The 27,767-nt window shown below is 49.5% G+C and overlaps 2 protein-coding genes across 3 annotated transcripts in view; both read left to right on the top strand.

Moving 5' to 3' along the window:
• tm7sf2 (transmembrane 7 superfamily member 2) overlaps positions 1 to 6,592 on the top strand; it is a 31,316-nt gene extending 24,724 nt beyond the window's left edge. For both annotated transcript variants that reach the window (XM_087983830.1, XM_087983829.1), the window contains one exon: positions 47 to 6,592. In XM_087983830.1, coding sequence (XP_087839956.1) covers positions 47 to 207 — 161 coding nt within the window. In that variant the 3' untranslated portion in view covers positions 208 to 6,592. The remainder of the gene's footprint in view (positions 1 to 46) is intronic.
• Positions 6,593 to 10,188: 3,596 nt separating this feature from the next.
• Positions 10,189 to 23,200, top strand: mrpl49 (mitochondrial ribosomal protein L49). The gene is made up of 4 exons (XM_043682717.2): positions 10,189 to 10,318; positions 16,081 to 16,240; positions 19,391 to 19,515; positions 22,903 to 23,200. The coding sequence occupies exons 1-4, from the start codon at positions 10,193 to 10,195 to the stop codon at positions 23,047 to 23,049; spliced, it is 558 nt and encodes a 185-aa protein (XP_043538652.2). The 5' UTR covers positions 10,189 to 10,192; the 3' UTR covers positions 23,050 to 23,200.
• The last annotated feature ends 4,567 nt before the right edge of the window (positions 23,201 to 27,767 follow it).

Raw genomic sequence — 27,767 nt, 5'->3', positions numbered from 1 at the left:
TCCCTGTGTTTCTTCTCCACCCCTTCACCCCTCCCCCCACACACAGGCTTGGCACACGTTCTCCCGTATTTCTACGTTATCTATTTCACCGTCTTGTTGATCCACCGCGAGGCCAGGGATGAGCACCAGTGTCGGCGGAAGTACGGCTCTGCCTGGAACGAATACTGCAAACGGGTTCCCTACCGCATCTTCCCGTACGTGTACTGACTGCGCGTCGCGTTCTTCGGTCTGCCGCTTTCTCTGAACACCTGCCTGTGAATCCACAGACTTTATTCTGCCCCTCTTCACTTTCCCACCATCCCTCGGCCCCTCGCACCCGCGACGAGACCGTCCCACCAGCGCCGAGTGGTCGTTCTTGACGCTCGGACCCAAGTGGGGTGCCAGCTGGACAGCCTCGACCCTCTGGCACCTCGTGACAAAGTCCAACTCCGCTCCCGTGTGGTGCCCACTACCAGCATTTTCCCAAGGGACCGCCGGGAGGCTGATGGGGAGCTGTGGGAAGATTTTCCCCGACTGATCGTCGGAGCGGTTCCGCAGCTTTTGAGTGAGGCCGTCTGAACCAGCCCACCGTTTGAACTTGCTTGTGCTTTCGGTCACTCAGTTTGAGTTATGGCTCCGATCTCGACGGTGACAAATCGCCAAGTCTTCAGCGATCTCGGACGATGTAGAAATTTGACTGTGGCCTTCGCTGTCTAGTTGGGGAACCTGGAGGTAAACTTCAGACAGTAGGGCTGTTCATTTCTTCAAAGGGTAAAGCATTGAATCAGAAACAAATACCAAACATGATCCTTGGAAAAGTGAAATCATGTCAACAAAGGGTTCACTTGATCTGAATTTGCCTTCCGGTCTCAACCGTAAGAATCGCAGTTGCTGGGGTGGCGGTGGGGGGTCTCTGCTAATTCTGGTGGCCCTGCTATAGGAATGATATTATTAAGCTGGTGAGGGCTCAGAAGAGATTTACCGGGATGTTGCTGGGTATGGCAGGTTTGAGTTATGAAGAAACTTTTTTTCACTGGAGCGTGGTAGGTTGAGAGGTGACCAACGTAGAGGTTTATAAATTGGGTATAGATAGAGTTAGGAGAAAGTGAGGACTGCAGATGCTGGAGATCCGAGCTGAAAATGTGTTGCTGGAAAAGCGCAGCAGGTCAGGCAGCATCCAAGGAGCAGGAGAATCGACGTTTCGGGCATGAGCCCTTCCTGAAGGGGGGCTGATGCCCGAAACGTCGATTCTCCTGCTCCTTGGATGCTATAGATAGAGTTAACAGTAGGTGTCTTTTCTCTAGGTTGGGGGATTTCGACAAGTTTTTAAGATGGGAGGAGAGAGATCTTTTAAAAATACACAATGGGGGCATTTTTTTTTTATACAGGGTGGTTCGTGTATGGGATCAACTTCCTGAGGAAGTGGTGGATGTGGGCACAGTTACAACATTTAAAAGACATTTGGATAAGGTAATGAATAGGAAAGGGTTTGGAGGGATATGGGCCAGGAGCAGGCAGCTGGGACTAGTTTAGTTTGGGATTATGGTGGGCACGGACTGGTTGGGCCGAAGGGTCTGTTTCTGAGCTGCCCGACTCTCCCTGAACCGGCCTTGCTGATGGTTTTGGAGGATCCAGCTCCTCTCTACAACCTGACTCTACTGGCCTGTGGGGGAGTAATTTATTTCAGACGGTTGTGTGACTTTGGGACTCCACACCCCGTGATGGTGGATGTGGAATGGATCATTGAGTATTTTGAGATATAGTTCAGGGGTCATCTCTGGGACACCTGCACCAACCAAGCCACGGCCCTGTGGCGGTCCACTTCAACACCCCCCTCCCCCCCGGCCAAGGACATGGAAGTCCTGAGTCTCCTCCATTGCCACTCTCTAAGCACCTGGAGGAAGAACGCCTCATCTTCCGTCTTGGGACCCTTCAATCACATGGCATAAACATCCACTTCACCAGTTTCCTAATCTCCCCTCCCCCACCCCCCCCACCTCAACCCAGATCCAGCTCTCCAACTCGGCACCGCCCTCTTGACCTGTCCATCTTCCTTCCACTCTACCCTCCCCACCTGCATCCCCTTATTGCTTTCCCAGCCACCTGACCCACCCCACATTTAACTCTCCGCTCCCCCCCAACATTCCTGATGAAGGGCCGATGCCCGAAACGTCGACTCTCCTGCACCTTGGATGCTGACTGACCTGCTGTGCTTTTCCAGCGCCACACTTTTCGACCGAGATGTATTTCACGTCCAGCAAGGGTTTCAGGGGGTAGATGGGAATGTGGAAATTGGAACATAAACCGATCAGCTATGACCAGCAGATTAGGCCCAAGGTCTACTCTCCTCTTTCATATGTGCAAACGACTCAGAGCCCGATCTAAATGTAAACTTTTTGTTCACTGGTGCGTATGTGACTTTGTCAACTAAGTGCTGTCATATCCTTTAATCTCCGGTTGCTGATATTATCAGGTTCTGGAATGTTCCCCCCCCAATCATGAGATACGGGGGGTCTTCCCATCTCTAATTGCCCTTGAGCTGCCAACCTGACTGGGATAATTAAGTGATGGAAATGTGTTGCTGGAAAAGCGCAGCAGGTCAGGCAGCATCCAGGGAACAGGAGAATCGACGTTTCGGGCATTAGCCCTTCTTCAGGAATAATTAAGTGCCAACTGTGCTGCTGTGGGTCTGGAATCTCTGAAGCTAGCCATGTTCAAAATGGCGGCATCTCTTCCTGAAGCAAGATGGTTTCCCAGCGTAGTATGGTCATCGTTACTGATGCTAACTCTGTATTCCACACCCAGAACCCTCTGAGCCTGCGCCGCCACGTCTTGCCCTTCCATGTCAAAACTGCCTTCGCTCACAGGATCCGTATCCCTCTATTCCCTTCCTATCCCAGGTGCTTCTTGAATGCTGCTATTGTGTCTGCTTCCACCATCTCTTCTGGCTTCTCACGTCTCTTTTAAACTTCCCCTCCCTTCACCTGCGTCCCCCAGTAACTGACCCCCTCCACTCTTGGGGGGGGGGGGGGGAAGCCTCCACTCTATCCGTGCCATCTCAATCTTATAAACTTCTGTCAGATTGCCCCCTCAACCTCCTGCCTTCCAGTGAAAACAAACCCAACCTTTCTTCAGAGCTAAAATCCCCCACACCTACAGCAAACGTTTCATTAACCAGCACTAGGAGTGTAGCAGATGATCAAATGTTCCTGTTGGTCAAGAGATCCATATAATTAATGTAAAAAACACACACTAAGTAATAGAAACACAATGACTGTTATACTTTATTTACATCATAAATCCCTCCAGTATTAACTTGAATAAACTTATTGCCAGAGAGCCATTTCACTCACACCCTTAACAGACTTTTTGGACATTGTGGTATTTCTGGTATATAGTATTTGCTGGTTTGATGTTTATTAGGTGCTGTATTTAAGTTGTTAGATCAGTTCTGGTCTCCCTGCTATAGGAAAGATGTTGTTAAACATGAAAGGGTTCAGAAAATATTTCCAAGGATGTCGGAGGGTTTGAGCTACAGAAAGAGGCTAAACAGGCTGGGGCTATTTTCCCTGGAGCATCGGAGGCCGAGGGGTGACCTTATAGAGGTTTATATCCACGGATATGCAGGTTAGGTGAATTGGCCACGCTACGTTGCCCATAGTGTTCAGGGATGTATACGTTAGGTGCTAGTGAGTTTTGAGAAGAGGTTTGTAGCTCAGGTTGAGGTCCTGGGTGTAGGTTTGCTCGCTGAGCTGAAAGGTTCGTTTTCAGACGTTTCGTCACCATACTGGGTAACATTAGTGAGCCTACAGACGAAGCACTGCTTGTGTTTCCTGCTTTCTATTTATATGTTTGGGATTCCTTGGGTTGGTGATGTCATGTCCGGTGGTGACGACACTTCCTATAGTGATGTCATTTCCTGTACTTTTTCTCAGGTGAGGTGCATTAGTTAGTGGTAAATGTAGAGTAATAGATTCGGGGAATGGGTCTGGGTGGGTTACTCTCTGGAGGGTCAGTATGGGGATTTGTTGGGCCAAATGGTCTGTTTCCACATTGTAGGGGTTCATGATTCTATAAAATCAAGAGGGGCATGAATAGCCAAGCTCTTTTCCCCAGGGAGGGGAGTCTCGCACCAGAGGGCATAGGTTCAGGGGAAACATTTAAAAGGGACCGGAGGGTGGTGCGTGTGTGGAATGAGCTGCCAGAGGAAGTGGTGGAGGCTGGTACAATGACAACATTTAAAAGGCATCTGGATGGGGACATGAATAGGAAGGGTTCAGAGGGATATGGGCCAAGTGCTGGAAAATGGGACTAGATTAATTTAGGATGTCTGGACGAGTTGGACAGAAGGGTCTGATTCTGTGCTGTACAGCTCAATGACTGAACCTCTTAGTTTTAATGTGCTGGGATTTAGCTTGACTCTTCCCAAGTGGAGCTAGTTTGGAGTACTGCTCCATGGCTTCTAATAATGCTTCAAACAGGACGTCTCTACAGTGTAAAGGCACTGCAGAGAGCAACAAGACTTGACCGAGATAGCTGAGGGGATGTGGGGAAATGGGAGAAGCTTGTGTTCTGTTTTGTCACCTCGATAGGTGACATCATCAGTGTGTCTTTGATATGGTGTTGGTGCCTGGTATTTATATGTCTCTGTTTGTTTGGACATCTGCTATTTAAGGTATTAAATGGAAAATGTTACCTGAATTCACAATCATGCAGCTAATAAGCAAACAGGCTTTTCATTCCAACTGGTGCATGTTAATACTTTTTGATTTCAAGTAAACATCAATCCAGTCATGTTTGGGTCAGTTCCCAAATCCATTCATCTCTTTATCCATCTATCTTGAATTTTGTTACATCTTAGTGGCTCAGTGGTTAACACTGCTGCCTCACGGCGCCAGGGATCCAGGGGCGATCCCACCCTCGGGCGACTGTCTGTGTGGAGTTTGCACGTTCTCCCCGTGTCAGCTTGAGGTTTCCTCCCACCCTCCAAGGGTTAGGTTAGGATGGATTGGCCATGGGAAATTGCCCCGTAGTGTCCAGGAATGTGTAGGCGAGGTGGATTATCCATGGGAAATGAAGGGTCCCAGGATTCGGGTAGGGGGCTGGATCTGGGTCGGATGCCCTTTGGAGGGGCGGTGTGGACTTGAGGGGCTGAATGGCCTGCTATGATTTAATGACTGACTTCGTAAGTGTATTTCACAACTCTCCTTAAGAGTTAAACTCCGTATTTTCAGGCTAAATCGTGCTCACTTGGATTTGAGTGTTAGCGAGTTTTGAGAAGATTTGTAGCTCAGGTTGAGGTTCTGGATTTAGGTTTGCTCACTGAGCTGGAAGGTTCACTTCCAGACGTTTCGTCACCCTGCTAAGGTAACATCTTCAGTGGGCCTCCAGGTGAAGCACTGTTGATCATTCTTGCTTTCGGTTTATAGGTTTTGGTTTCTTTGGGTTGGTGATGTCATTTCCTGTGTTGACCTCATTTTCTGTGGTGATGTTATTTCCTGTTCTTTTTCTCAGGGGGTGGTAGATGAGGTACTGAGTGTACTGAACTTGGCGTGTTAAATAATCTACTGAATCGGGTATTAGAACAAGGAATATACTTGGAGAGCTGTCGGACTGTGGCGTCCTCTTTTCCCAGAAAGCACTGGAGGCTGAGTTGGACGGATTTTTGATAGTCCAGGGTTGTGGTGGGGACGGGCAGGAGAGTGGCGCGGTGGTGCTGTCACTGGGCTGGTAACCCAAGGCCCCATAGTGCTCCAAGGAGAGCGGTTCAAATCCCACTGCGGCTGAAGTTTCAGTTAGACAAAAATCTGGAATCGAAGAATGGACACCATTGTTATTTAAATAAAAAATGTCCTTTAGGGAAGGAAATCTGTTGTACGGCTGTACACGTGAATCCAGGCTCTCAGAAATGTAACTGACTCCCCTCTGGCCAAGTAGGGTGGATACTAATGCTGGTTTAGACAGGGATGCCTCTGTCCCACAAATGTATTAAAATAACACTTTTGCTGATAATAACGTTATTTTTAGATCTTCCTTCTCCAGACCCTCTGCCTTTTTGGCACAGGGTGACTGGTTATAAAGGTCTCTGACTTATTAAGTCCCAGCTTACAGCACCTCCCGAAGGGCTTGAGATGCTTTTCTTTTTAACCACAGAGCAAGAACAGTTGCTTCTGTCCAAACATTCTCGCACTCAAAACTGTTCAGCCAATCACGTTGTTGTTGGCAGGAGGCCTTTGTCGTTGCCAACTGGTGACTGGTCCACAGACCAATCAGCCGCTTGTTTCTGGCCACATTCCCATTTGCGGACAGTCCCCGGCTCCCCTCACTAGGGGGAGCTTGAACAAGTAGCTGTGTAAACAGCACTTCCATCGAGTGTCCGATCACTCGGTTTCCAAAAAGCGTCACAATCACTGACTTTTTAACCAGTTCTTTTCCCCCTTTTTAGTCCACAGTCAAGGACACAAATACACACAAAAAAAAAGTCTTTACACTTGTAACAGAATACAGTCGACGTCTAAGTGAGCTGCTGTATTGAGCGTGTAGTAGAAAAGTTGTCTTGGGTACAGGGGTTTTGCTAAAATGTTGAAAGTAATAAATGCATTGGAGAGAAATATCCAGAATGTTTCTGTTATTGTTACTGTTGGATATAACACAGATGGTACAGCAGTATTGTGGTAGCTACAATGCTGACAGGCAGATAATGTAGAATTGCAACTGCACTTAGCAACCCCAGTATGACATGATCGTCACTGGACCCACCCTTACACCCATTAATGCTGCCAGTGGATCCCCCTACTGATGCCCCAGCTCTATTACAACTGGTCCACCTTATTTGAAAGGCACCACAGTAGAAGCCCTAGCTCATACTGACCTCACTAGAGCCACAGAAACAGACCCTTCGGTCCACTCATCCATGCTGACCAGATATCCTAAATTAGTCTAGTGCCATTTGCCAACCCATATCCTTCCAAACCCTTCCTATTCATAGACTCCTCCAGATACCTGTTATATGTTGTCATTCTGGGACACCCGCACCAACCAACCCAACTGCCCTGTGGCTGAACACTTTAACTCCCCTTCCCACTCCGCTAAGGAAATGCAGGTCCTTGGCCTCCTCCATCGCCAGACCATGGCAACACGACGCCTGGAGGAAGAGCGCCTCATCTTCCACCTGGGAGCCCTCCAACCACAAGGGATGAACTCAGATTTCTCCAGCTTCCTCCTTTCCCCTCCCCCCACCTTATCTCAGTCCCAACCCTCGGACTCAGCACTGCCGCCTTGACCTGCAATCTTCTTCCTGACCTCTCCGCCCCCACCCCCTCTCCGGCCTATCACCCTCACCTTAACCTCCTTCCACCTATCGTATTCCCAATACCTCTCCCCCAAGTCACTCCTCCCTACCTTTTATCTTAGCCTGCTTGGCACACCCTCCTCATTCCTGAAGAAGGGCTTATGCCCAAAACGTCGATTCTCCTGCTCCTTGGATGCTGCCTGACCTGCTGCGCTTTTCCAGCAACACATTTTTCAGCTCTGATCTCCAGCACCTGCAGACCTCACTTTCTCCTTATTGTACCAGCCTCCACCACTTCCTCTGGCAACTTATTCCATACCCGCACCACCCTCTGTGTGGAAAAAGTTACCCCTTAGGTCTCTTTTATATCTTTCCCCTCTCACCTTAACCCTCTAGTCTTTGACTCCCCTCGGCTACTCATCCTATCCACGCCCCTCATGATTGTATAAACCTCTATAAGGTCACCCCCTCAGCCTCCGACGCTCCTGGGAAAACAGCCCCAGCCTGTACAGCCTCTCCCTGTAGCTCCAACCCTCCACCATGGCAACATCGTTGTAAATCTTTTCCGAACCCTTTCAAGTTTCCCTGCTGTCGGAACGATATTATGAGACCAGAACTGAGTGCAGTATTCTGAAAGGGGCCTAACCAATGTCCTGTACAGCTGCAAGACGACATCCCAACTCCTATGCTCAATGCACTGACCACTATCCTGTCTACCTGCGACTGCACTGGATTCCACCACCGGTTATGTCACCACTAGACCCTGACTATCAACAATATTACCACTGATTCACCTTATTGGCAGTAAAAAGGAACTGACATTAATGGACTTCCTACTGGGAATACCATTCGAGACCTTGTCATTGGATTTCCTTTTCATCATACAATGCAGTTGTATTGCTATAAGCAATTATGTCAGGCTACTCCCCCCACCGAATGTAATCCCGACTGTCACTGGTACTGCCTTCATTAGTAGCCCACAAAGACAGCAAATACACGGGAACACCACCCCCTTCAAGTCACTCTCCGAGCCACTCGCCATCCCGACTTGGAAATATATCGCCGTTCCTCCACTGGCGCTGGAATCAAAATCCTGGAATTCTCTCGCTAATGGTGGACTGCAGCGGTTCAAGAAGGCAGCTCACCACCACCACCACCATCTCAAGGTCAACTAGGGATGCGTATTAAATGCTGGGCCCAGCCAGTGATGCCCACATCCAACAAATAAAAATGATCCTACCACAATGTGAGATGTTGTCATTCGACTTCCTAATGGCAAAGGTGTCACCAATGATCGATTGACGTTGACTCTGGACTCTGTACTGGCACCAACCTCACTATCTATCGCACTACCACTGATGTCAGCACTACACCCTCTCACTCATGCTACCATCAACACTGGAACCTCTCCCTGACACTGACATTACTGCCTCTGACAGATAACCACTGGATTGTCTCATGGACCCAACTCACTGCTGGACACACTTGCTAGAACTAACCCCACTATTGAATCCTGTCACAGGTACTAACCCACCACTAGACCATCTCATTGGCACTGCCATCATCACTGTGTCGTCTTACTGGCACTCAATCACCACTGGATTCCCTAACTAGCACTCTGTCATTTGCTCTCCCCTGGATCCCTTCACTGACACCCAGTCTCCACTGGATTGCTTTCACTGTCACATACCCACCACTAGTTCTTCCCACTGGCACTCTCCTGTCACTGGATCTGTTCACCAGAACTCCACTTCACTGGCACTCGCTGACCACTGGATGCTCTAACTGGCACTCACTCCCCTGGATTCTCCTGCAGACACTCACTCTCCCCTGAATCCCCTCACTGGCACTCACCATAGGCACTCGCTCTCCCCTGGATCCCTTCACTGGCAGACACTCTTCCCTGGAACCTCTCACTGGCACTCACTCTCCAGTGGATCCCCTCACTGGCACTCAATCTCTGCTGGATCCACCCACTGACACACTCTCCCATGGCTCTTCCCACTGGCATTCAATCTCCTCTGGATGCCCTCACTGTCCCCAGGATCCCCTCACTGGCACTCACTCTCCCCTGGATCCTCCCACTGGCACTCACTCTCCCCGGATCCTTCCACTGGCACTCACCCTCCCCTGGATCCCCTCAATGGCACTCACTCTCTCCATGATCCTCCCACTGGCATTCACTCTCCCCTGGATCCTCCCAATGCCACTCACTCTCCCCTGGATCCTCCCACTGGCACTTACCCACCGCTGGATCCCCACAATGGCATTCACTCTCCCCTGGATCCTCCCAATGCCACTCACTCTCCCCTGGATCCTCCCAATGCCACTCACTCTCCCCTAGATCCTCCCAATGCCACTCACTCTCCCCTGGATCCTCCCACTGCCACTCACTCTCCCCTGGATCCTCCCACTGCCACTCACTCTCCCCTGGATCCTCCCACTGGCATTCACTCTCCCCTGGATCCTCCCACTGCCACTCACTCTCCCCTGGATCCTCCCACTGCCACTCACTCTCCCCTGGATCCTCCCACTGCCACTCACTCTCCCCTGGATCCTCCCAATGCCACTCACTCTCCCCTGGATCCTCCCACTGCCACTCACTCTCCCCTGGATCCTCCCACTGGCATTCACTCTCCCCTGGATCCTCCCAATGCTACTCACTCTCCCCTGGATCCTCCCAATGCCACTCACTCTCCCCTGGATCCTCCCAATGCCACTCACTCTCCCCTGGATCCTCCCAATGCCACTCACTCTCCCCTGGATCCTCCCAATGCCACTCACTCTCCCCTGGATCCTCCCACTGCCACTCACTCTCCCCTGGATCCTCCCACTGCCACTCACTCTCCCCTGGATCCTCTGGGTGGCGCTTTTGGCCACCTGGTGCAACCGCGCGTGCGCAGAGCCTGACGGCGGGTGGTTATGAGCATGCGCGGTCGCCTCGTTCCCCCGCGAGCCCGGGCAATGGCCGCCGCCGCCGCCGTTGTTGTTGTTGTGGGGCGCCGCTTGCTCCGTGTCCCCGGCTGCAAGCGCCTGCCCCTCCTCCAGGTACCGCCTTCCCTGAGCCCGACCGACTCAAATACAATATATACGGCCCCTGGGTTGGGGGGGATGATGCGGGTGTGTGGGCCGTGGGTCGGAAAGCGGGCTCTCCGCTGGGTCAGTGCGGAGGCTGCAGTACCCACAGCAACCAGCGGGGGGCGGAGGGGGAATGGTCCCCAGTGGGAGGCAGTGTGTCAGTGGAGGAGACCACTGGGGGAGGGGGGGGGGGGTGTGTGATGGTGGGATAGCACTGGGGGAGTCCACTGGGAGGGTGGGGGGGGTGATGGTGGGATAGCACTGGGGGAGTCCACTGGGAGGGTGGGGGGGGGTGATGGTGGGATTGCACTGGGAGGGGGGGATGATGGTGGGATTGCACTGGGAGAGTGCACTGGGAGAGTCCACTGGGAGGGGGGGGGTGATGGTGGGATTGCACTGGGAGAGTCCACTGGGAGGGGGGGTGATGGTGGGATTGCACTGGGAGGGGGGGGGGTGATGGTGGGATTGCACTGGGAGGGGGGGTGATGGTGGGATTGCACTGGGAGGGGGGGGGGTGATGGTGGGATTGCACTGGGAGAGTCCACTGGGAGGGTGGGGGGGGGGTGATGGTGGGATTGCACTGGGGGGGGGGGGGGTGATGGTGGGATTGCACTGGGAGAGTCCACTGGGAGGGTGGGTGGGGTGATGGTGGGATTGCACTGGGAGAGTCCACTGGGAGGGGGGGGATGGTGGGATTGCACTGGGAGAGTCCACTGGGAGGGGGGGGGTGATGGTGGGATTGCACTGGGAGAGTCCACTGGGGGGGGGGGGTGATGGTGGGATTGCACTGGGAGGGGGGGGTGATGGTGGGATTGCACTGGGAGGGGGGGGTGATGGTGGGATTGCACTGGGAGAGTCCACTTGGAGGAGGGGGGTGATGGTGGGATTGCACTGGGAGAGGGGGGGTGATGGTGGGATTGCACTGGGAGGGGGGGGTGATGGTGGGATTGCACTGGGAGAGTCCACTGGGAGGGGGGGGGTGATGGTGGGATTGCACTGGGAGAGGGGGGGTGATGGTGGGAATACACTGGGAGAGTCCACTGGGAGGGGGGGGGGGTGATGGTGGGATTGCACTGGGAGAGGGGGGTGATGGTGGGATTGCACTGGGAGAGGGGGGGTGATGGTGGGATTGCACTGGGAGAGTCCACTGGGAGGAGGGGGGTGATGGTGGGATTGCACTGGGAGAGTCCACTGGGAGGGGGGGGGTGATGGTGGGATTGCACTGGGAGAGGGGGGTGATGGTGGGAATGCACTGGGAGGGGGGGGGTGATGGTGGGAATGCACTGGGAGAGTCCACTGGGAGAGGGGGGGGTGATGGTGAGATTGCACTGGGAGAGTCCAATGGGAGGGAGGGGGGGGGAGTGATGGTGGGAATGCACTGGGAGAGTCCATTGGGAGAGGGGGGTGATGGTGGGAATGCACTGGGAGAGGGGGGTGATTGTGGGATTGCACTGGGAGAGTTCACTGGGAGAGGGGGGTGATGGTGGGATTGCACTGGAAGAGTCCACTGGGAGGGGTGGGGGGAGTGATGGTGGGAATGCACTGGGAGAGGGGGGGTGATGGTGGGAATGCACTGGGAGAGGGGGGGTGATGGTGGGAATGCACTGGGAGGGGGGGTGATGGTGGGAATGCACTGGGAGAGTCCACTGGGAGAGGGGGGGTGATGGTGTGAATGCACTGGGAGAGTCCAGTGGGAGAGGGGGGAGTGATGGTGGGAATGCACTGGGGAGGGAAGGGATGATGGCAGGAATCCATTGGGGGAGGGAAGGGGTGATGGCAGGAATCCACTGAGAGAGTCCATGGGAGGGGGGCGGCGTTATGGTGGGAATCCATTGGGAGAGTCCACTGGAGAAGGATGGGGTGATGGCAGGAATCCACTGAGAGAAGGAGAGGTCACAACAGAAGTCCACTGGGGGAGAGGGGTGACATCGGGAATCCACTAGGAGAGTCCACAGGGGGAGGGGGCGTGTTTGGCAGGAATCCACTGGGGAGGGAGTGGCTGACAGCAGGAATTCACTGGAGGAGGGGGTGATGGCAGGCGTCCCCGGTGGGAGAGTGGGTATATGACTGGAATCGACTGGGGGAGGGAGTGACTGACAGCAGGAATTCACTGGAGGGGGGGGGGGGGGTGATGGTGGGAGTCCACTGGGGGAGGGGGTGGCAGTGGGATTCCATTGGGGTGGTCCACAAGAGTGGGGGGGTGATGGCGGGAGTCCACTGAGAACAGGGGGTGATAGTGGGGGTCCACTGGGGGAGGGGGTTGACAGCTGGAATTCACTGGGGGAGGGGGTGATGGTGGGAGACCACTGGGGATTGTGTTGCCAGCAGGTGTCCACTGGGATGGTAGTGCCAGTGAACATCCATTGGAGATGGTGGTGCCAGTGGGATTGTAGTGCTAGTTAATGTCCACTGAACATGGTTGTGCCAGTTAATGTCCATTATGGGTGGTGGTGTCAGTGGGCACCCACTGAGGATGGCGGTGCCAGTGGGAGACCATTGGGGATGGCAGTGCTACTGGGAGTCCATTAGGGGTGATGGTGCCAGTTAATGACCACTGGGGATTATGGTGTCACTGGGCACCTACTAGGGATGGAAGTTCCTGTTGGTGTCCACTGGGGATTGCTCTATCAGTAAATGTCCACAGAAAATGGCATTGCCAGTGAATGTCCCTGGGACTGGTAGTCTGTTGGGCATGGTGGTGCCAGTGAAAGTCCCTGGGAACAGTGATACCAGTCAGTGTCCATGCGGTGTGTTGAAGTCAACATCTGGCAGTGCCAGTCAGTGTCCGCTGGATATAGTGCCAGTATATAGGGCGGCACAGTGGCTCAGTGGTTAGCACTGCTACCTCACAGAGTCAGGGACCTGAGTTCAATTCCCGCCTCGGGCAACTGTCTGTGTGGAGTTTGCATGTTCTCCCCGTGTCTGCGTGGGGTTCCTCCGGGTGCTCCGGTTTCTTCCCACAGTTCAAAGATGTGCAGGTTAGGGTGGATTGGCCGTGCTAAATTGTCCCATAGTGCCCAGGGATGGGCAGGTTAGGGTAGATTGGCCGTGCTAAATTGTCCCATAGTGTCCAGGGATGTGCAGGTTAGGGTGGATTGGCCGTGCTAAATTGTCCCACAGTGCCCAGGGATGTGCAGGTTAGGGTGGATTGGCCGTGCTAAATTGTCCCACAGTGCCCAGGGATGTGCAGGTTAGGGTGGATTGGCCGTGGGAAATTGCCTGTAGTGTTAGGTGTATTAGTCAGGAGTGAATGCGTCTGGGTGTGTTGCTCTCTGGAGGGTTGGTGTGCACTTGTTGATCCATTCTGTAGGTAATCTAATCTAATCTATATCGGCTGGAGGTGGCAGTGTCAGTACCAGTTGGTGGTGACCACAGTGCTAGTAATTGTTTACGGTGATGACAGTGAGAGCAGATGTCTCCTGGTAACTGACTGCCCGTAAATATGTGCATTAATCCCTTAGGGAATGACTGGTGCTGTTATTTAGGGATCCTTCGATGATGACATTGACTAGTTGACACTGTCCAGTTGACAGTGACCCTTGTCCAGTGGTAATGTCAGTACTATCATTGGAGGTGTAGTAGTGATGACAGTGCCTTCTATAGATCTGGTGATAACGTATATGGCATGTTCTCCTCTCATGAAATTAATTCCGTTTTGGGCTTCAATTGTGTTGTGGGTTGCAGTAGTGGTGGTGCAGTGCCTGTTCTTGCTGAGGGATTCAGAAATGATGTCAGTAAGGGATCAGTGACCATTTTGGTCCCTGTGGAATCCATGCCAGTGACTTAATTGGGTAAAGGGTGGCATGGCAGCTCAGTAGTTAGCACTGCTGCCTCACAGCATCAGGGACGCATTCCACCCTCAGGCGACTGTCTGTGTGGAGTTTACACATTCTCCCCGTGTCGCATGGGTTTCCTCCAGGTACTCTGATTTCCTATCAGAGTCCGAAGATGTGCATGCTAGGTGGATTGGCCATGTTAAATTGTCCATAGTGCCCAGGAATGTGCAGGTTAGGGTGGATTGGCCGTGCTAAATTGTCCATAGTGCCCAGGGATATGCAGGTTAGGGTGGATTGGCCATGCTAAATTGTCCCATAGTGCCCAGGGATGTGCAGGTTAGGGTGGATTGGCCATGTTAAATTGTCCATAGTGCCCAGGAATGTGCAGGTTAGGGTGGATTGGCCGTGCTAAATTGTCCATAGTGCCCAGGGATATGCAGGTTAGGGTGGATTGGCCATGCTATATTGTCCCATAGTGCCCAGGGATGTGCAGGTTAGGGTGGATTAGCCATGTTAAATTGTCCCACAGTGCCCAGGAATGTGCAGGTTAGGGTGGATTGGCCGTGCTAAATTGTCCATAGTGCCCAGGGATATGCAGGTTAGGGTGGATTGGCCATGCTATATTGTCCCATAGTGCCCAGGGATGTGCAGGTTAGGGTGAATTAGCCATGTTAAATTGTCCCACAGTGCCCAGGGATGTGTAGGTTAGGGTGGATTGGCTATGTTAAATTGTCCCACAGTGTCCAGGGATGTGCAGGTTAGGGTGAATTGGCCATGTTAAATTGTCCCATAGTGCCCAGGGATGTGTAGGTTAGGGTAGATTGGCCGTGCTAAATTGTCCCATAGTGCCCAGGGATGTGCATGTTAGGATGGATTGGCCGTGCTAAATTGTCCCATAGTGCCCAGGGATGTGCAGGTTAGGCTGGATTGGCCGTGCTAAATTGTCCCATAGTGCCCAGGGATGTGTAGGTTAGGGTGAATTGGCCATATTAAATTGTCCCACAGTGTCCAGGGATGTGCAGGTTAGGGTGAATTGGCCATGTTAAATTGTCCCATAGTGCCCAGGGATGTGCATGTTAGGGTAGATTGGCCATGCTAAATTGTCCATAATGCCCAGGGATGTGCAGATTAGGCTGGATTGGCCATGCTAAATTGTCCATAGTGTCCAGGGATGTGTAGGTTGGGGTGAATTAGCCGTGCTAAATTGTCCCATAGTGTCCAGGGATGTGTAGGTTAGGGTGAATTGGCCCTGTTAAGTTGCCCCATAGTGCCCAGGGATGTGCAGGTTAGGGTGAATTGGCCATGCTAAATTGTCCCATAGTGCCCAGGGATGTGCAGGTTAGGGTGGATTGGCCATGCTAAATTGTCCCATAGTGCCCAGGGATGTGCAGGTTAGGGTGGATTGGCCGTGCTAAATTGTCCCATAGTGCCCAGGGATGTGCAGGTTAGGGTGGATTGGCCGTGCTAAATTGTCCCATAGTGTCTAGGGATGTGCAGGTTAGGGTGGATTGGCCGTGCTAAATTGTCCCATAGCGCCCAGGGATGTGCAGGTTAGGGTGAATTGGCCCTGTTAAGTTGCCCCATAGTGCCCAGGGATGTGCAGGTTAGGGTGGATTGGCCGTGCTAAATTGTCCCATAGTGCCAAGGGATGTGCAGGTTAGGGTGGATTGGCCGTGCTAAATTGTCCCATAGTGCCCAGGGATGTGCAGGTTAGGGTGGATTGGCCATGGGAAATGCAAGGTTACGGGAATAGGTTGAGGACGTGGGTCTGGGTAGGATGCTGTTTGGAGGGTCGGCATGGACTTGGTGGGCTGATCGGTCTCTTTCCACACTGTAGGGATTCTATGAATCTATGAAATGAGTAGAAATGCTGTTGTTTTCCAATATACACTGGTGGTGCAAGCTCTGTAACATTCATCCTATAACGCTGAACGTGATATTTTTGCTCTTTCCTAGAACTACACCAATTCTCCAAGTTCCGATCCTAAATATCCAGGAATTATAGAGTCAACAGAGGAGTTCAAGTTTGTGGAGCGATTGATTCCACCTACCACAGTACCTGTTCCTCCGAAACATGATCGCTACCCCACGCCATCAGGATGGTGCCCACCTCGAGGTCCATATTATTGATAGCTTATCCATTTTGCCAATTTCTCTACATTACAACCTTTTTTTTTACAATAACAACTAGTCATTTTTCACTAAAAGAATTAGCTCTTTTTTATTTAAACTACGTTGTGCACTGTTTTTATTCTTTGTAAATGATCTATATTGAAATTAAACGGCATTGTGTTAATCCCATCAACTCAAAACCCTAATTTGCTTCAATAGTATCCCTTGTTGACCTTTCTGTTTCAAGTATCCTGTATGCATCCTCTGCTTTGTCCTGTCCTCTGTTGCCTCACTCATTATTCTGGACTCACCTGTTTAAATTCCTCTGCGTCTCCCTCTTTGAAACCTTGTTGATTGTCAATAGCTCTGACTCCTTGTCCACTATCTCTTTTGCTAAGTCGTAGAGCTATACAGCGCAGAAACGTACCCTTTGGTCCAACTTATCCACGCTGACCAGATATCCTGAATTAATCTCGTCCCATTTGCCAGTATTGAACACACATCCATCTGAACCCTCCCTATTCATGTACCCATGCTGATGCCTTTTAAATGTTGTCATTGTACCAGCCTCCACCACTTCCTCTGGCAGTTCGTTCCATACACGCACCACCCTTTGCATGAAAAAGTTTCCCCTAGGTCCCTTTTAAATCTTTTCCCCGTCATCTTAAACGTGTGCCCTCTAGTTTTGGACTTCACTACTCTGGGTGTAGTGAATACTCTTGCCTATTTACCCTATCCATGCCCCACATGATTTTGTAAACCTCTATAAGGTCAGCCCTCAGCCTCTGACATTCCAAGGAAAACAGCCCCAGCCTATTCAGCCTCCCCCGATAGCTCAAATCCTCCAACCTTAGCAACTTCTTTGTGAATCTTTTCTGAACCCTTTCAAGTTTCACAACATCTTTCCTATGGTAGGGAGACCAGAATTGAATGCAGTATTCCAAAAGTGGTCTAACCAATGTCTTGTACAACATGACCTCCCAACACCAATACTCAGTGCACTGACCAAAAAAAGGCAAGCATATCAAACCCCTGCTTCGCTAGAATAGAATAGAATATGTTTTATTGTGACCGGTACTCAAATACAGGAGTACATTGAAAAGTTTACAATGTCACCTCTCATGGTGCCATCTTGGGTACAAATTACCAAGGTACAAACCCTAGGCACTGTACTGTCTTCCTTTAACCCCACTTTCAAGGAACTTTGACCCTGCACTCCAAGGTCTCCAAAACATTGTCATTAAATATATAAGTCCTGCTCTGATTTGCCCCACCAAGTGCCTCGAAATATTTTCTGCATTGGAGTCTGTATGAAACGACTCACTGTTTCCTCCTTGTGTAGGTCACAGCCTTTTAAATCTCTAGCTTGGTGTTCCCTAACTATGACCACGATTTAGCCCGCTGGCTCCTTTTACTCCTTTAGCCATCTGATATGGAGAGGTTTGGCCCTTCACCTCGATTTTTCAGTCTGCCACTTGCCCCACCAAAAAGTAACAAATTATTGCCTTTGAAATAATGCTGATGGTGGGGGGAGGGGGGGTGGGGAGGTCAGCGCTTCTAGGAGACCTTGACATGTAATCCAGTCCACTGTCTTTGAAAGAGAGCTTGGAGTTAGAAGAAAAAGCGAACTTTCCGTGATGACTTCTGACATGGAGCAAGCTTTCCAGTACAGATTCTAGCATCTGCACTGATTTATGTTTGGTAGTTGGACACACCACTGTCCTGACATTCTGATTCCTTAATCAGAACTATCAACATCCTTTCTCTCCCAGCACCTCAACCCACTACTATAGCATAAATACTGCTCCCTCCACCTGTGTTCACCTGTCACTATCTCACCATTCCGCCCCTCTCCCAACCAAAGCCCTCCACCACCTTTATCTGCAGCTCCCCCAACCCACCTCCATTTCTGAAGAAAGGTTACATCCGAAACATTGACTTCTCCACCTCCTGATGCTGCCTGCCTTGCTGTGTTCCCCCAGCCTCCTGCCTGTCCCTCCTGATGCTGCCTGTCTTGCTGTGCTCCCCCAGCCTCCTGCCTGTCCCTCCTGGTGCTGTCTGCCTTGCTGTGTTCCTCCAGCCTCCTGCCTGTCCCTCCTGATGCTGCCTGCCTTGCTGTGTTCCCCCAGCCTCCAGCCTGTCCCTCCTGATGCTGCCTGCCTTGCTGTGTTCCCCCAGCCTCCTGCCTGTCCCTCCTGATGCTGCCTGCCTTGCTGTGTTCCCCCAGCCTCCTGCCTGTCCCTCCTGATGCTGCCTGTCTTGCTGTGCTCCCCCAGCCTCCTGCCTGTCCCTCCTGGTGCTGTCTGCCTTGCTGTGTTCCTCCCGCCTCCTGCCTGTCCCTCCTGATGCTGCCTGCCTTGCTGTGTTCCTCCAGCCTCCTGCCTGTCCCTCCTGATGCTGCCTGCCTTGCTGTGCTCCCCCAGCCTCCTGCCTCTCCCTCCTGATGCTGCCTGCCTTGCTGTGCTCCCCCAGCCTCCTGCTTGTTTACCCTCCACACATCGCGTCAGCTCCTGATGAAGAGTCATTGCTGTGGAATGACAACCAACATCATCAAAGACCCCCCTCTCCTACCCCAATCATAATCTCTTCCAACAGCAGAAGATACAAAAGCTCAAAACATACCTGTTTCTTCCCTGCTGTTATTAGACTTTCTGAATGGACCTCTCAGATTTCAAATCGGATGTTGATCTTGCTTTTTGTACACTTTCTTTGCAACCTTAACTTTGTATTCCTCGCCCTGCTCAATCGCCCTGTGATCTTTGTGTGTACAGTATGATCTGCCTGTACTGCATGTAAAACAAAACTTTTCACTGTACCTAGGTACATGTGATAACAATAATTCAAATCACCTAGACTTGAAAAGTTAGCTCTCTCTCTGTCTCCACGGATGCTGCCTGCCCCACTGAGATTTCCAGCACTTCCTGTTTTCAGTCCAGATTCCAGCATCTGCAGTAATTTGCTCCTCCGTTCTGGAATAAGAGGTATCAGTAATTTCTATCTCAAATCTTTGGGTTGTCAGAGACCTGTCTGGCTCACTAATGTTCTTCTGGGTAGGAAATTCTATATCAGCCATGCTTTCGCAAAGCTCACTAAACATCTTGCGATTACCTCTGGTAAAGAATGCTTTGATTTATGCTTTAATGTTTTTTAACAGATCCACCTCCTGACTTGCCATACCTGATCCGGCGTTCCAGGATGCACAATCTCCCCGTTTATACAGACATCACTCACGGCAACAGGAAGATGACTGTCGTTCGGAAAATCGAGGGTGATATCTGGGTATGTGACCTTGTGAAATTAACCTCGTAACATTACGGCTTTGACAGCGAGAAAAGGTAGTCTCGTCTTTAAGGATGGTTCAATTTCTTGTAAAGCTTGTGTGATTGTTCACAAAGTTTGCCTTCTTTTGCGTGGTAGCTTTGTAATTTTGATTGAATTGTTTTGTCACGAATTGAATATTTTTAGTTTGTTGGCAGAAATGTACACGGTACGCGGGTCAGTATTTTAAATAGTAAGGCAAGTTTGCATTTTGAATATTACCCATCATTAGAATTGGTCAGACAAGCTGGATGGACAGTAATGCGCCCAAGAAAAGGCAGCACGGTGGCTCAGTGGTTAGCACTGCGGCCTTACAGTGTCATGGATCCAGGTTTGATTCCACCCTCAGGTGACTGGCAGTGTGAAGTTCGCATGTTCTCCCCGTGTCTGCATGAGTTTCGTCTGGGTGCTCCAGTTTCCTCCCACAACCCAAAGATGTGCAGGTTAGGGTGGATTGGCCGTGCTAAATTGTCCCATAGCGTCCAGGGATGTGCAGGTTAGGGTGGATTGGCCGTGCTAAATTGTCCCATAGCATCCAGGGATGTGCAGGTTAGGGTGGATTGGCCGTGCTAAATTGTCCCATTGCGTCCAGGGATGTGCAGGTTAGGGTGGACTGGCCATGCTAAATTGTCCCATAGTGCCCAGGGATGTGCAGGTTAGGGTGGATTGGCCGTGCTAAATTGTTCCATAGCGCCCAGGGATGTGCAGGTTAGGGTGGATTGGCCGTGCTAAATTGTCCCATAGCGTCCAGGGATGGGCAGGTTAGGGTGGATTGACCGTGCTAAATTGTCCCATGGTGCCCAGGGATGTGCAGGTTAGGGTGATTGACCGTGCTAAATTGTCCCACAGTGCCCAGGGATGTGCAGGTTAGGGTGGATTGGCCGTGCTAAATTGTCCCATAGTGCCCAGGGATGTGCAGGTTAGGGTGGATTGGCCGTGCTAAATTGTCCCATAGTGTCCAGCGATGTGCAGGTTAGGGTGGATTGGCCATGCTAAATTGTCCCATAGTGCCCAGGGATGTGCAGGTTAGGGTGGATTGGCCATGCTAAATTGTCCCGTAGTGTCCAGCGATGTGCAGGTTAGGGTGGATTGGCTGTGCTAAATTGTCCCATAGTGTCCAGCGATGTGCAGGTTAGGTGGGTTAGCCATGGGAAATGCAGGGTTACAGAGTTAGAGTGGGGTGGGGATTGGCTCTGGTTGGGATGCTTTTTGGAGGGGTCTGTTTGGACTCAATGAGCCGAATGGCCTGCTTCCACATTGTTGGATATCTACGAAAACATCTAGAGTGGAGGAAAGCCTACAAATAATTGAAAGTAAAGGCTGTGATGAATGTTTGTACTTTTTGGGTCATTATCTAATAACTCATATAAGATACAGAAAATCGGTCGTGAGGGCCAAATCAGGAAGAAAATGTTTCCATGCGTAAGCCATTGAGCGTGCTCTGTCAATCATTGGGTCATGGCTAATCTTTATCTTCAGCACCGTCTTTCTGCAATATTATTGTGTCCTTTAATGTTTTGAACATGTGGAAATCTGTTGATAAGTGCAAATATTGTAATTGTGACTGAAAGTTTTAATTAGATTCATTATCACATCTTGGGATTCGTACTCAACATCCCTTTCAATAGAGTCAAAAAGTGTGGCGCTGGAAAAGCACAGCCGGTCAGGCAGCATCCGAGAAGCAGGAGAGTCCATGTTTTGAGCATAAGCCCTTCATCAGGAAGAGCTTTTCATTTTCCTGATGAAGAGCGTATGCTCAAAACGTCGACTCTCCTGCTCCTCGGATGCTGCCTGACCGGCTGTGCTTTTCCAGTGCCACACATTTTGACTCTGATCTCCAGCATCTGCAGTCCTCACTTTCTCCTAGTCCCTGTAAATATAACCCACTGTTGTTCTTTGTTGGTGTTCTCAATCATTTTTGTCTGCAGTTCTGCTTCTAAGGATCCTGCGTTTCCATTCCTGCATTTTATTGAGGAATTTTACCATATGAGACAATGCATCCCTTGCATTTACATTGCACTGCGCTCAGAGTCTCTTTATCCTTTTGCATCAGCTTTACTCAGGCTTGCTTGAAGCTTGCTGTTCCACGATTTTGTTTTGCCTGTGAACTTTGAGATCATTCTTTTTATGGTCTTAGCCAAAGGGCACATGCATGTGAAGAAAAGGGGTTGTGATACAGGTCTTTGGTGCTCATCATCAAGATATATTTTGTATGCTTGAGAGGTATCCATCTGCGGAATTCGTCGCTCAGGTAACATTTTCTAACTCGAGTGTTTTAGAACGAAGGAGTCTAGGGGCGCACGGCATTGTTCCTTGAAAGTGGAGTCACAGGTGGACAGGGTGTGCTCGCTTTCATCGGTCAGAGCATTAAGTGAAGGGGTTGGGACATCTTGTTGCAGCTGTACGAGATGTTGGTGAGGCCACACTTGGAGTTCTGGATGCCCTAATCTAGAAAGGGTATTATTAAATGTGAAAAAGTGGAGAGAAGATTTACTAGGATGCTATTTGGTCTGGAAGGGTTGAGTTATAAGGGAAGGCTGGGACTTGTTTCCCAGGAGCGTAGGAGACGGGGGTGGGTGGTGACCTTACAGGGGTTTATAAAATCATGAGAGGTATAGATAAGGTAAATAGCCAGCAGCTTTTCCCTGTGATAGGGGAGTCTAAAACTGGAGGGCGTAGGTTTAAGGAGAGAGGGGAGAGACTCAAAAGAGTAATTTTTTCACACTGAGGGTGGTGAGTGTCTGGAACAGGGCTGCCAGCGATAGTGGTGGAAGCGAGTACAATTTTATCATTTAAGAAATACTTAGGTACATGGATGGGATAGGTATGGAGGGATATGGACCAAACACAGGCAAATTGGACTAGCTTAATTATGAAAACTGGGCAACATAGACAAGTTGGGCCGAAGGGCCTGTTTCCATGCTGCAGACCTCTAACACTGTTGGTAAATAGAACACTGTATTGGTTTCTGCTGTTGATAAATTAGTTATTATTTCTTGAAAGTGAGAGATAGTGTATATATTTCTATCAAAATCAAAATAACAGCAGAGCAATACTTCAGAAACCTGCTTGACAAAGCCACATATGTGTTTGCTGCTTGTGACAGATGGCATCAGAGTTAAGTGTTGGCAGAGGAGTTAATAATAACGGGAAGCTCCCACCTCACACAGGTTATTTAATAGTGTACAAATTGGAATAACTTAGTTGAGCCTGGCCTACCTGTTCAAAACAATTTTGATGGATTAGCCATTCGCTTTGAAGCGTTTACTATAGCTGTCCTCTCAGCGCATGGCTAGGTGAGTTGGGAGTCTTCATTTTTAACCCGTGGTGCTCTTCTGCCTCCTTCAGATGCTCGAGAAGGATGTGAAGAAATTCCTCGAACAGATCACGGGCAAGACTCCCCTCACGCAAGTTAATGAGGTCTCAATGAACATCCGGGTCAAAGGTTATTTTGACAAGGAACTGAAGTCCTGGCTGATGGAGAAAGGCTTCTAAGTCTGTGACTGTGTTGGCTGCCTGTGTCCAAAAATGTGATTCTGTTCACTCGAAAGAGCCATTGTTTCTAAAAAAAAAACTACCCGTACCATTGTTACGCCCAGAATGTGATAAAATGCAGAGCAGTCCATTAAATTAATTGTTACAGTCACCTCCCCAGAAATTCATTTTCTTTTACTCTGAAAGGAATCTACTGAGTCAACTAATCATTGAGAATGTCCAGCGACCAACACCTTCACCCATCCAAGCTGCACCCTACCTTGATTTTAAACTGCACGGTTGACGGATCGTAATCCTGGAACCCGGTTTCTTGGCGGCGCTGCTAATTGGACTGTGGCGGTTGAAGAAGACAGCTCACCAAAACCTTCTCAAGTGGATGTGATGACAGAGGCTATGCCCTGTTGGTGACGTCCCCATGCTGTGAACAGATATTAGATTTTTAAAAAAAAAACACGCAACACCAGCCCAGGCAAACTAGTCAAGATTGAAGTGGACGTGGTTAAATTATCGGAATTGTCAGTGTGTGGGTTTGAAATTGGTTTAATTCCTTTGTTAAGACTGGAAGGATACGACGAGTGAATACGGGGGGACTTTGTGATGATGCTGGGTCTCTATAAGTTGTTAGGTGGGCCACTTAGCCATAGTTGTAGAGTCATACCGCATAGAAACAGGCCCTCCATACCAACTTGTTCATACCAACCAGGTTTCCTGAACTGAGCCAGCCCCGTTTGCCTGTGTTACAGCGGGAAGCTGGCATTGCATAGCAAGATACAGGTCTATTATGCGTGCCTCCTGAACATGTACGTCCCGTACAGAAGTGAGTGCTGGATCACACGGAGCAGGGTCTGAGGGGAGAGTAAAGTCTTCCCGTTCTGCTTACCATATTCTAAGTCTTAAAGAGCAAATGGTAAGCTAAGCTGCTGAGTTCAATGACACTTTCTCAAACACTGATTCCACCTGTGGCTTCTTTATCTGCATCAGCGGCAACAACTCGAGTTTCTCTGGCTCTTTACTGTAGCATCAAAGGAGTACCTAACTTGTTATCACTGTGTTTGGCTGCAAGCATGTAATATAACTGAAGCAAGGACCTCTTTCTCCTAAGGTGATCTCCATCCTTACTTTCAGGGGTAAAGTCTTCCCATTCTGCTTACCATATTCTAAGTCTTAAAGAGCAAATGGTAAGCTAAGCTGCTGAATTCAATTACACTTTCTCAAACACTTTAGGACTGACCGTGATCCTGCCTATAACGCGCAATTATGATATTTTCATTAGTTCAAGGAGTTGACGCCATTAGCAGTATCTTTGCTTTAGTCCCAGTTAGACTAAGATTAAACCGGAGATGTTCTTAATTTGCGTGGATCGTCTTCACTCCGTCTTTGCCGCTAGAATTTTTGGAGAAGCTTCCAGAAGAGAATTCGGAATAAGTTATTAATCCTATTAGAGCAGCGGGAAATATGTTTATGAAAAATCATTTACAAATAGAATGTTCGTAGAATCCGCACAGCGTGGGAGCAGGCCATTCAGCCCATTGAGTCCACACCGACCCTCTGAAGAGCATCCCACCCAGACCCACCCTGTACCCCTGCATTTCCCATGGCTAACCCACCTAATCTGCACGTCCCTGGACACTATGGCTAATTGAGCACGGCCAATCCACCCTAACCTGCACATCCCTGGGCACTATGGGACAATTTAGCACGGCCAATCCACCCTAACCTGCACATCCCTGGGCACTATGGGTAATTTAGCAGAGCCAATCCGCCCTAACCTGCACATCCCTGGACACTATGGGACAATTTAGCACGGCCAATCCACCCTAACCTGCACATCCCTGGACACTATGGGACAATTTAGCACGGCCAATTCACCCTAACCTGCACATCCCTGGACACTATGGGTAATTTAGCACGGCCAATCCACCCTAACCTGCACATCCCAGGACACTATGGGACAATTTCGCACGGCCAGTCCACCCTAACCTGCACATCCCTGGACACTATGGGGCAATTTAGCACGGCCAATCCACCCTAACCTGCACATCCCTGGACACTATGGGACAATTTAGCACGGCCAATCCACCCTAACCTGCACATCCCTGGGCACTATGGGACAATTTCGCACGGCCAGTCCAACCTAACCTGAACATCCCTGGACACTATGGGACAATTTAGCACGGCCAATCCACCCTAACCTGCACATCCCTGGACACTATGGGACAATTTAGCACGGCCAGTCCACCCTAACCTGCACATCCCTGGACACTATGGGGCAATTTAGCACGGCCAATCCACCCTAACCTGCATATCCCTGGACACTATGGGACAATTTAGCACGGCCAATCTACCTTAACCTGCACATCCCTGGGCACTATGGGACAATTTAGCACGGCCAATCTACCCTAACCTGCACATCCCTGGACACGATGGGACAATCTAGCACGGCCAATCCACCCTAAGCTGCATATCTTTTTGTGCTGTCGGAGGAAACTGGAGCACTCGGAGGAAACCCATACAGACACGGGGGGAGCGTGCAAACTCCACACAGACGATTGCCTGAGGGTGGAGTCACACCTGGGTCCTTGGTGCTGCGAGGCAGCTGTGTTGAAGAGCTGGGGCAGATGTATTAGGAAACTCTCCACGTTCAGGGCCCTGGATGAAACAGAAGGGTTTATTGCCTTGATTTTTGATTTCCTGGGTGGCACAGTGGCTCAGTGGTTAGCACTGCTGCCTCACAACGCAGGGACCCGGGTTCAATCCCACCCTCGGGTGACTGTCTGTGTGGAGTTTGCACATTCTCCCCGTGACTGAGTGGATTTTCTCCCACAATCCAAAAATTTGCAGGTTAGGGTGGATTGGCCGTGCTAAATTGCCCCATAGTGCCCAGGGATGTGTATGTTAGGTGCATTAGTCAGGGGTAAATGTGGAGTAATAGGGTACGGGGATGGTTTTGGGTAAAACACTCTTTGGAGGGTCACTGTGGACTTATTAGGCTGAAGGGCGTGTTTCCACACTGTAGGGATTCTATGATTATAAACTGATTCTATGATTCCCTGTCAGTCCAGAGTTCCTTTGCCTTATTCGGGATGGCTGCTTCTTTACTGTAGGGCTTCACTGGTTCTGTGAAAAGGAGAGTCAGGCTCCTGGCATCACCTGGGCACCAGGGTTTGGCAGAGGAAGGCCTAGTGAACAAACACACCAGCTGAAGGAATGGAATCAAGAACATATTGCTCTGATACTGGACATAATGATGAGGGGGAGCAACCTCCAGAAAGGATCATACCAGAAGAGCAAACTACGGGCATGTGTGAGGAAGAAGACACTGATCAAGACATTAGACTGGATTTTTATTGTTGGCTTGGGAGATTTGAGTTGAGCCCTTTCCCTATGTCACTTTCCCAAGGCCTGAGTAAACGCACGTGCACGTGTACTTTTCATGTAAAGGCACTGGGGTCTGACTGAAGGAAGGGCTGCTGCCTCCCAATGTATGTGGCAGACCCAAACCGGTAATGACACACCAATCATAGCATTGACTTATGGTTCCAGAATATACACATTAATACATGTAGCTTCCGATACAAGCAGGTGCATCAAACTGAGAGCCTGACTGACAATCCTAAGTTGGTTGTCAGAGTAATTCCTTGCACGTTCATGATTATCCAACAAATGTCCAATGGCAGGATCACATCTAATGTTAGACACTGTTATGCATATTGCTAGTGGTTTTCAGCATTTATATCTGCAGTGTGAGAGGAACAAATTATCTGAAGGACATTGTTAGCAGGTTTATTCTATTGACTAAAGCACACAGTATGTTTTATTTCCTTACAGATGTTTTATATGGTATTCTTGAACCAACAAAGACACCTTTATCAAAGGTTACAAAAATGTTTTATATGACATTTAAACTATTTATTTTTAGAATTTGATATGGTCAGTATCTTCCCTTGTCGCAAACTGCTACAGGGACATGCAGGATACATGGTCTACAGACCTGGCATTACATTCATATATCACATTACTCATTTATCTGATTGGCAGAATGTCCTTTTGACTTGTTAGCTGCATCCTGTAGTAATTATACCACATTCCTAATTGGTAATTGAGTTGAAAGTGAGAGTGATTGAAGATGGATGGATTAATAGTTTAATATATTTTACTTGTCCTTTGTAATAGACAAAAGAAATAAACAATGGTACAATTCTATTTAACATGCAATCAGTGAAAATTATGATGTACGTTCTGTTAATTGTTATTTGTCGCAACTGCATTCTGAAACTCATGGCAAGAAATTTCACTTACCACATTGTGATGAAGGTTTACGATATTATTTGGGAACTTGAAGTCTGAAGTAAAATTAAGTGGACTTTTAGTTTTCAGTTCCATGAGGGTGACTTGTTTCTTTCTTATCACTGGGTCAAAACAGTATTTCCCAAGAAATCATTTGACTTAAACTAAATGACTAGTGTTATGACATGAAGACAGGCAAATCAAAGCCTCCCTATCCCTGTCTTTGCAACACAGTAAAATTAAAACATTCAATGACCCTCAAAATTGTCCCCGGTGGTTCGAAACCAGATTTTTTGAATAACCAAAATCCAGATTTATACCAGACACAAAGTTTATAGTTTTAACGAAAGAATTAGTAATTTATTAATAACACATTAGCTTTAACAGTGTAAAATTATACACATAGTGACCTAATTAATGTCTATGATTTC

Source organism: Chiloscyllium plagiosum, unplaced genomic scaffold, assembly GCF_037043375.1.
Source record: "Chiloscyllium plagiosum isolate Xiang-an unplaced genomic scaffold, Cpla_swu_hap1 HiC_scaffold_46, whole genome shotgun sequence".
NCBI classification, from domain to species: domain Eukaryota; kingdom Metazoa; phylum Chordata; class Chondrichthyes; order Orectolobiformes; family Hemiscylliidae; genus Chiloscyllium; species Chiloscyllium plagiosum.
Note: the sequence above shows the minus strand (reverse complement) of the source record. Positions and strands in the feature narration are given on the sequence as shown.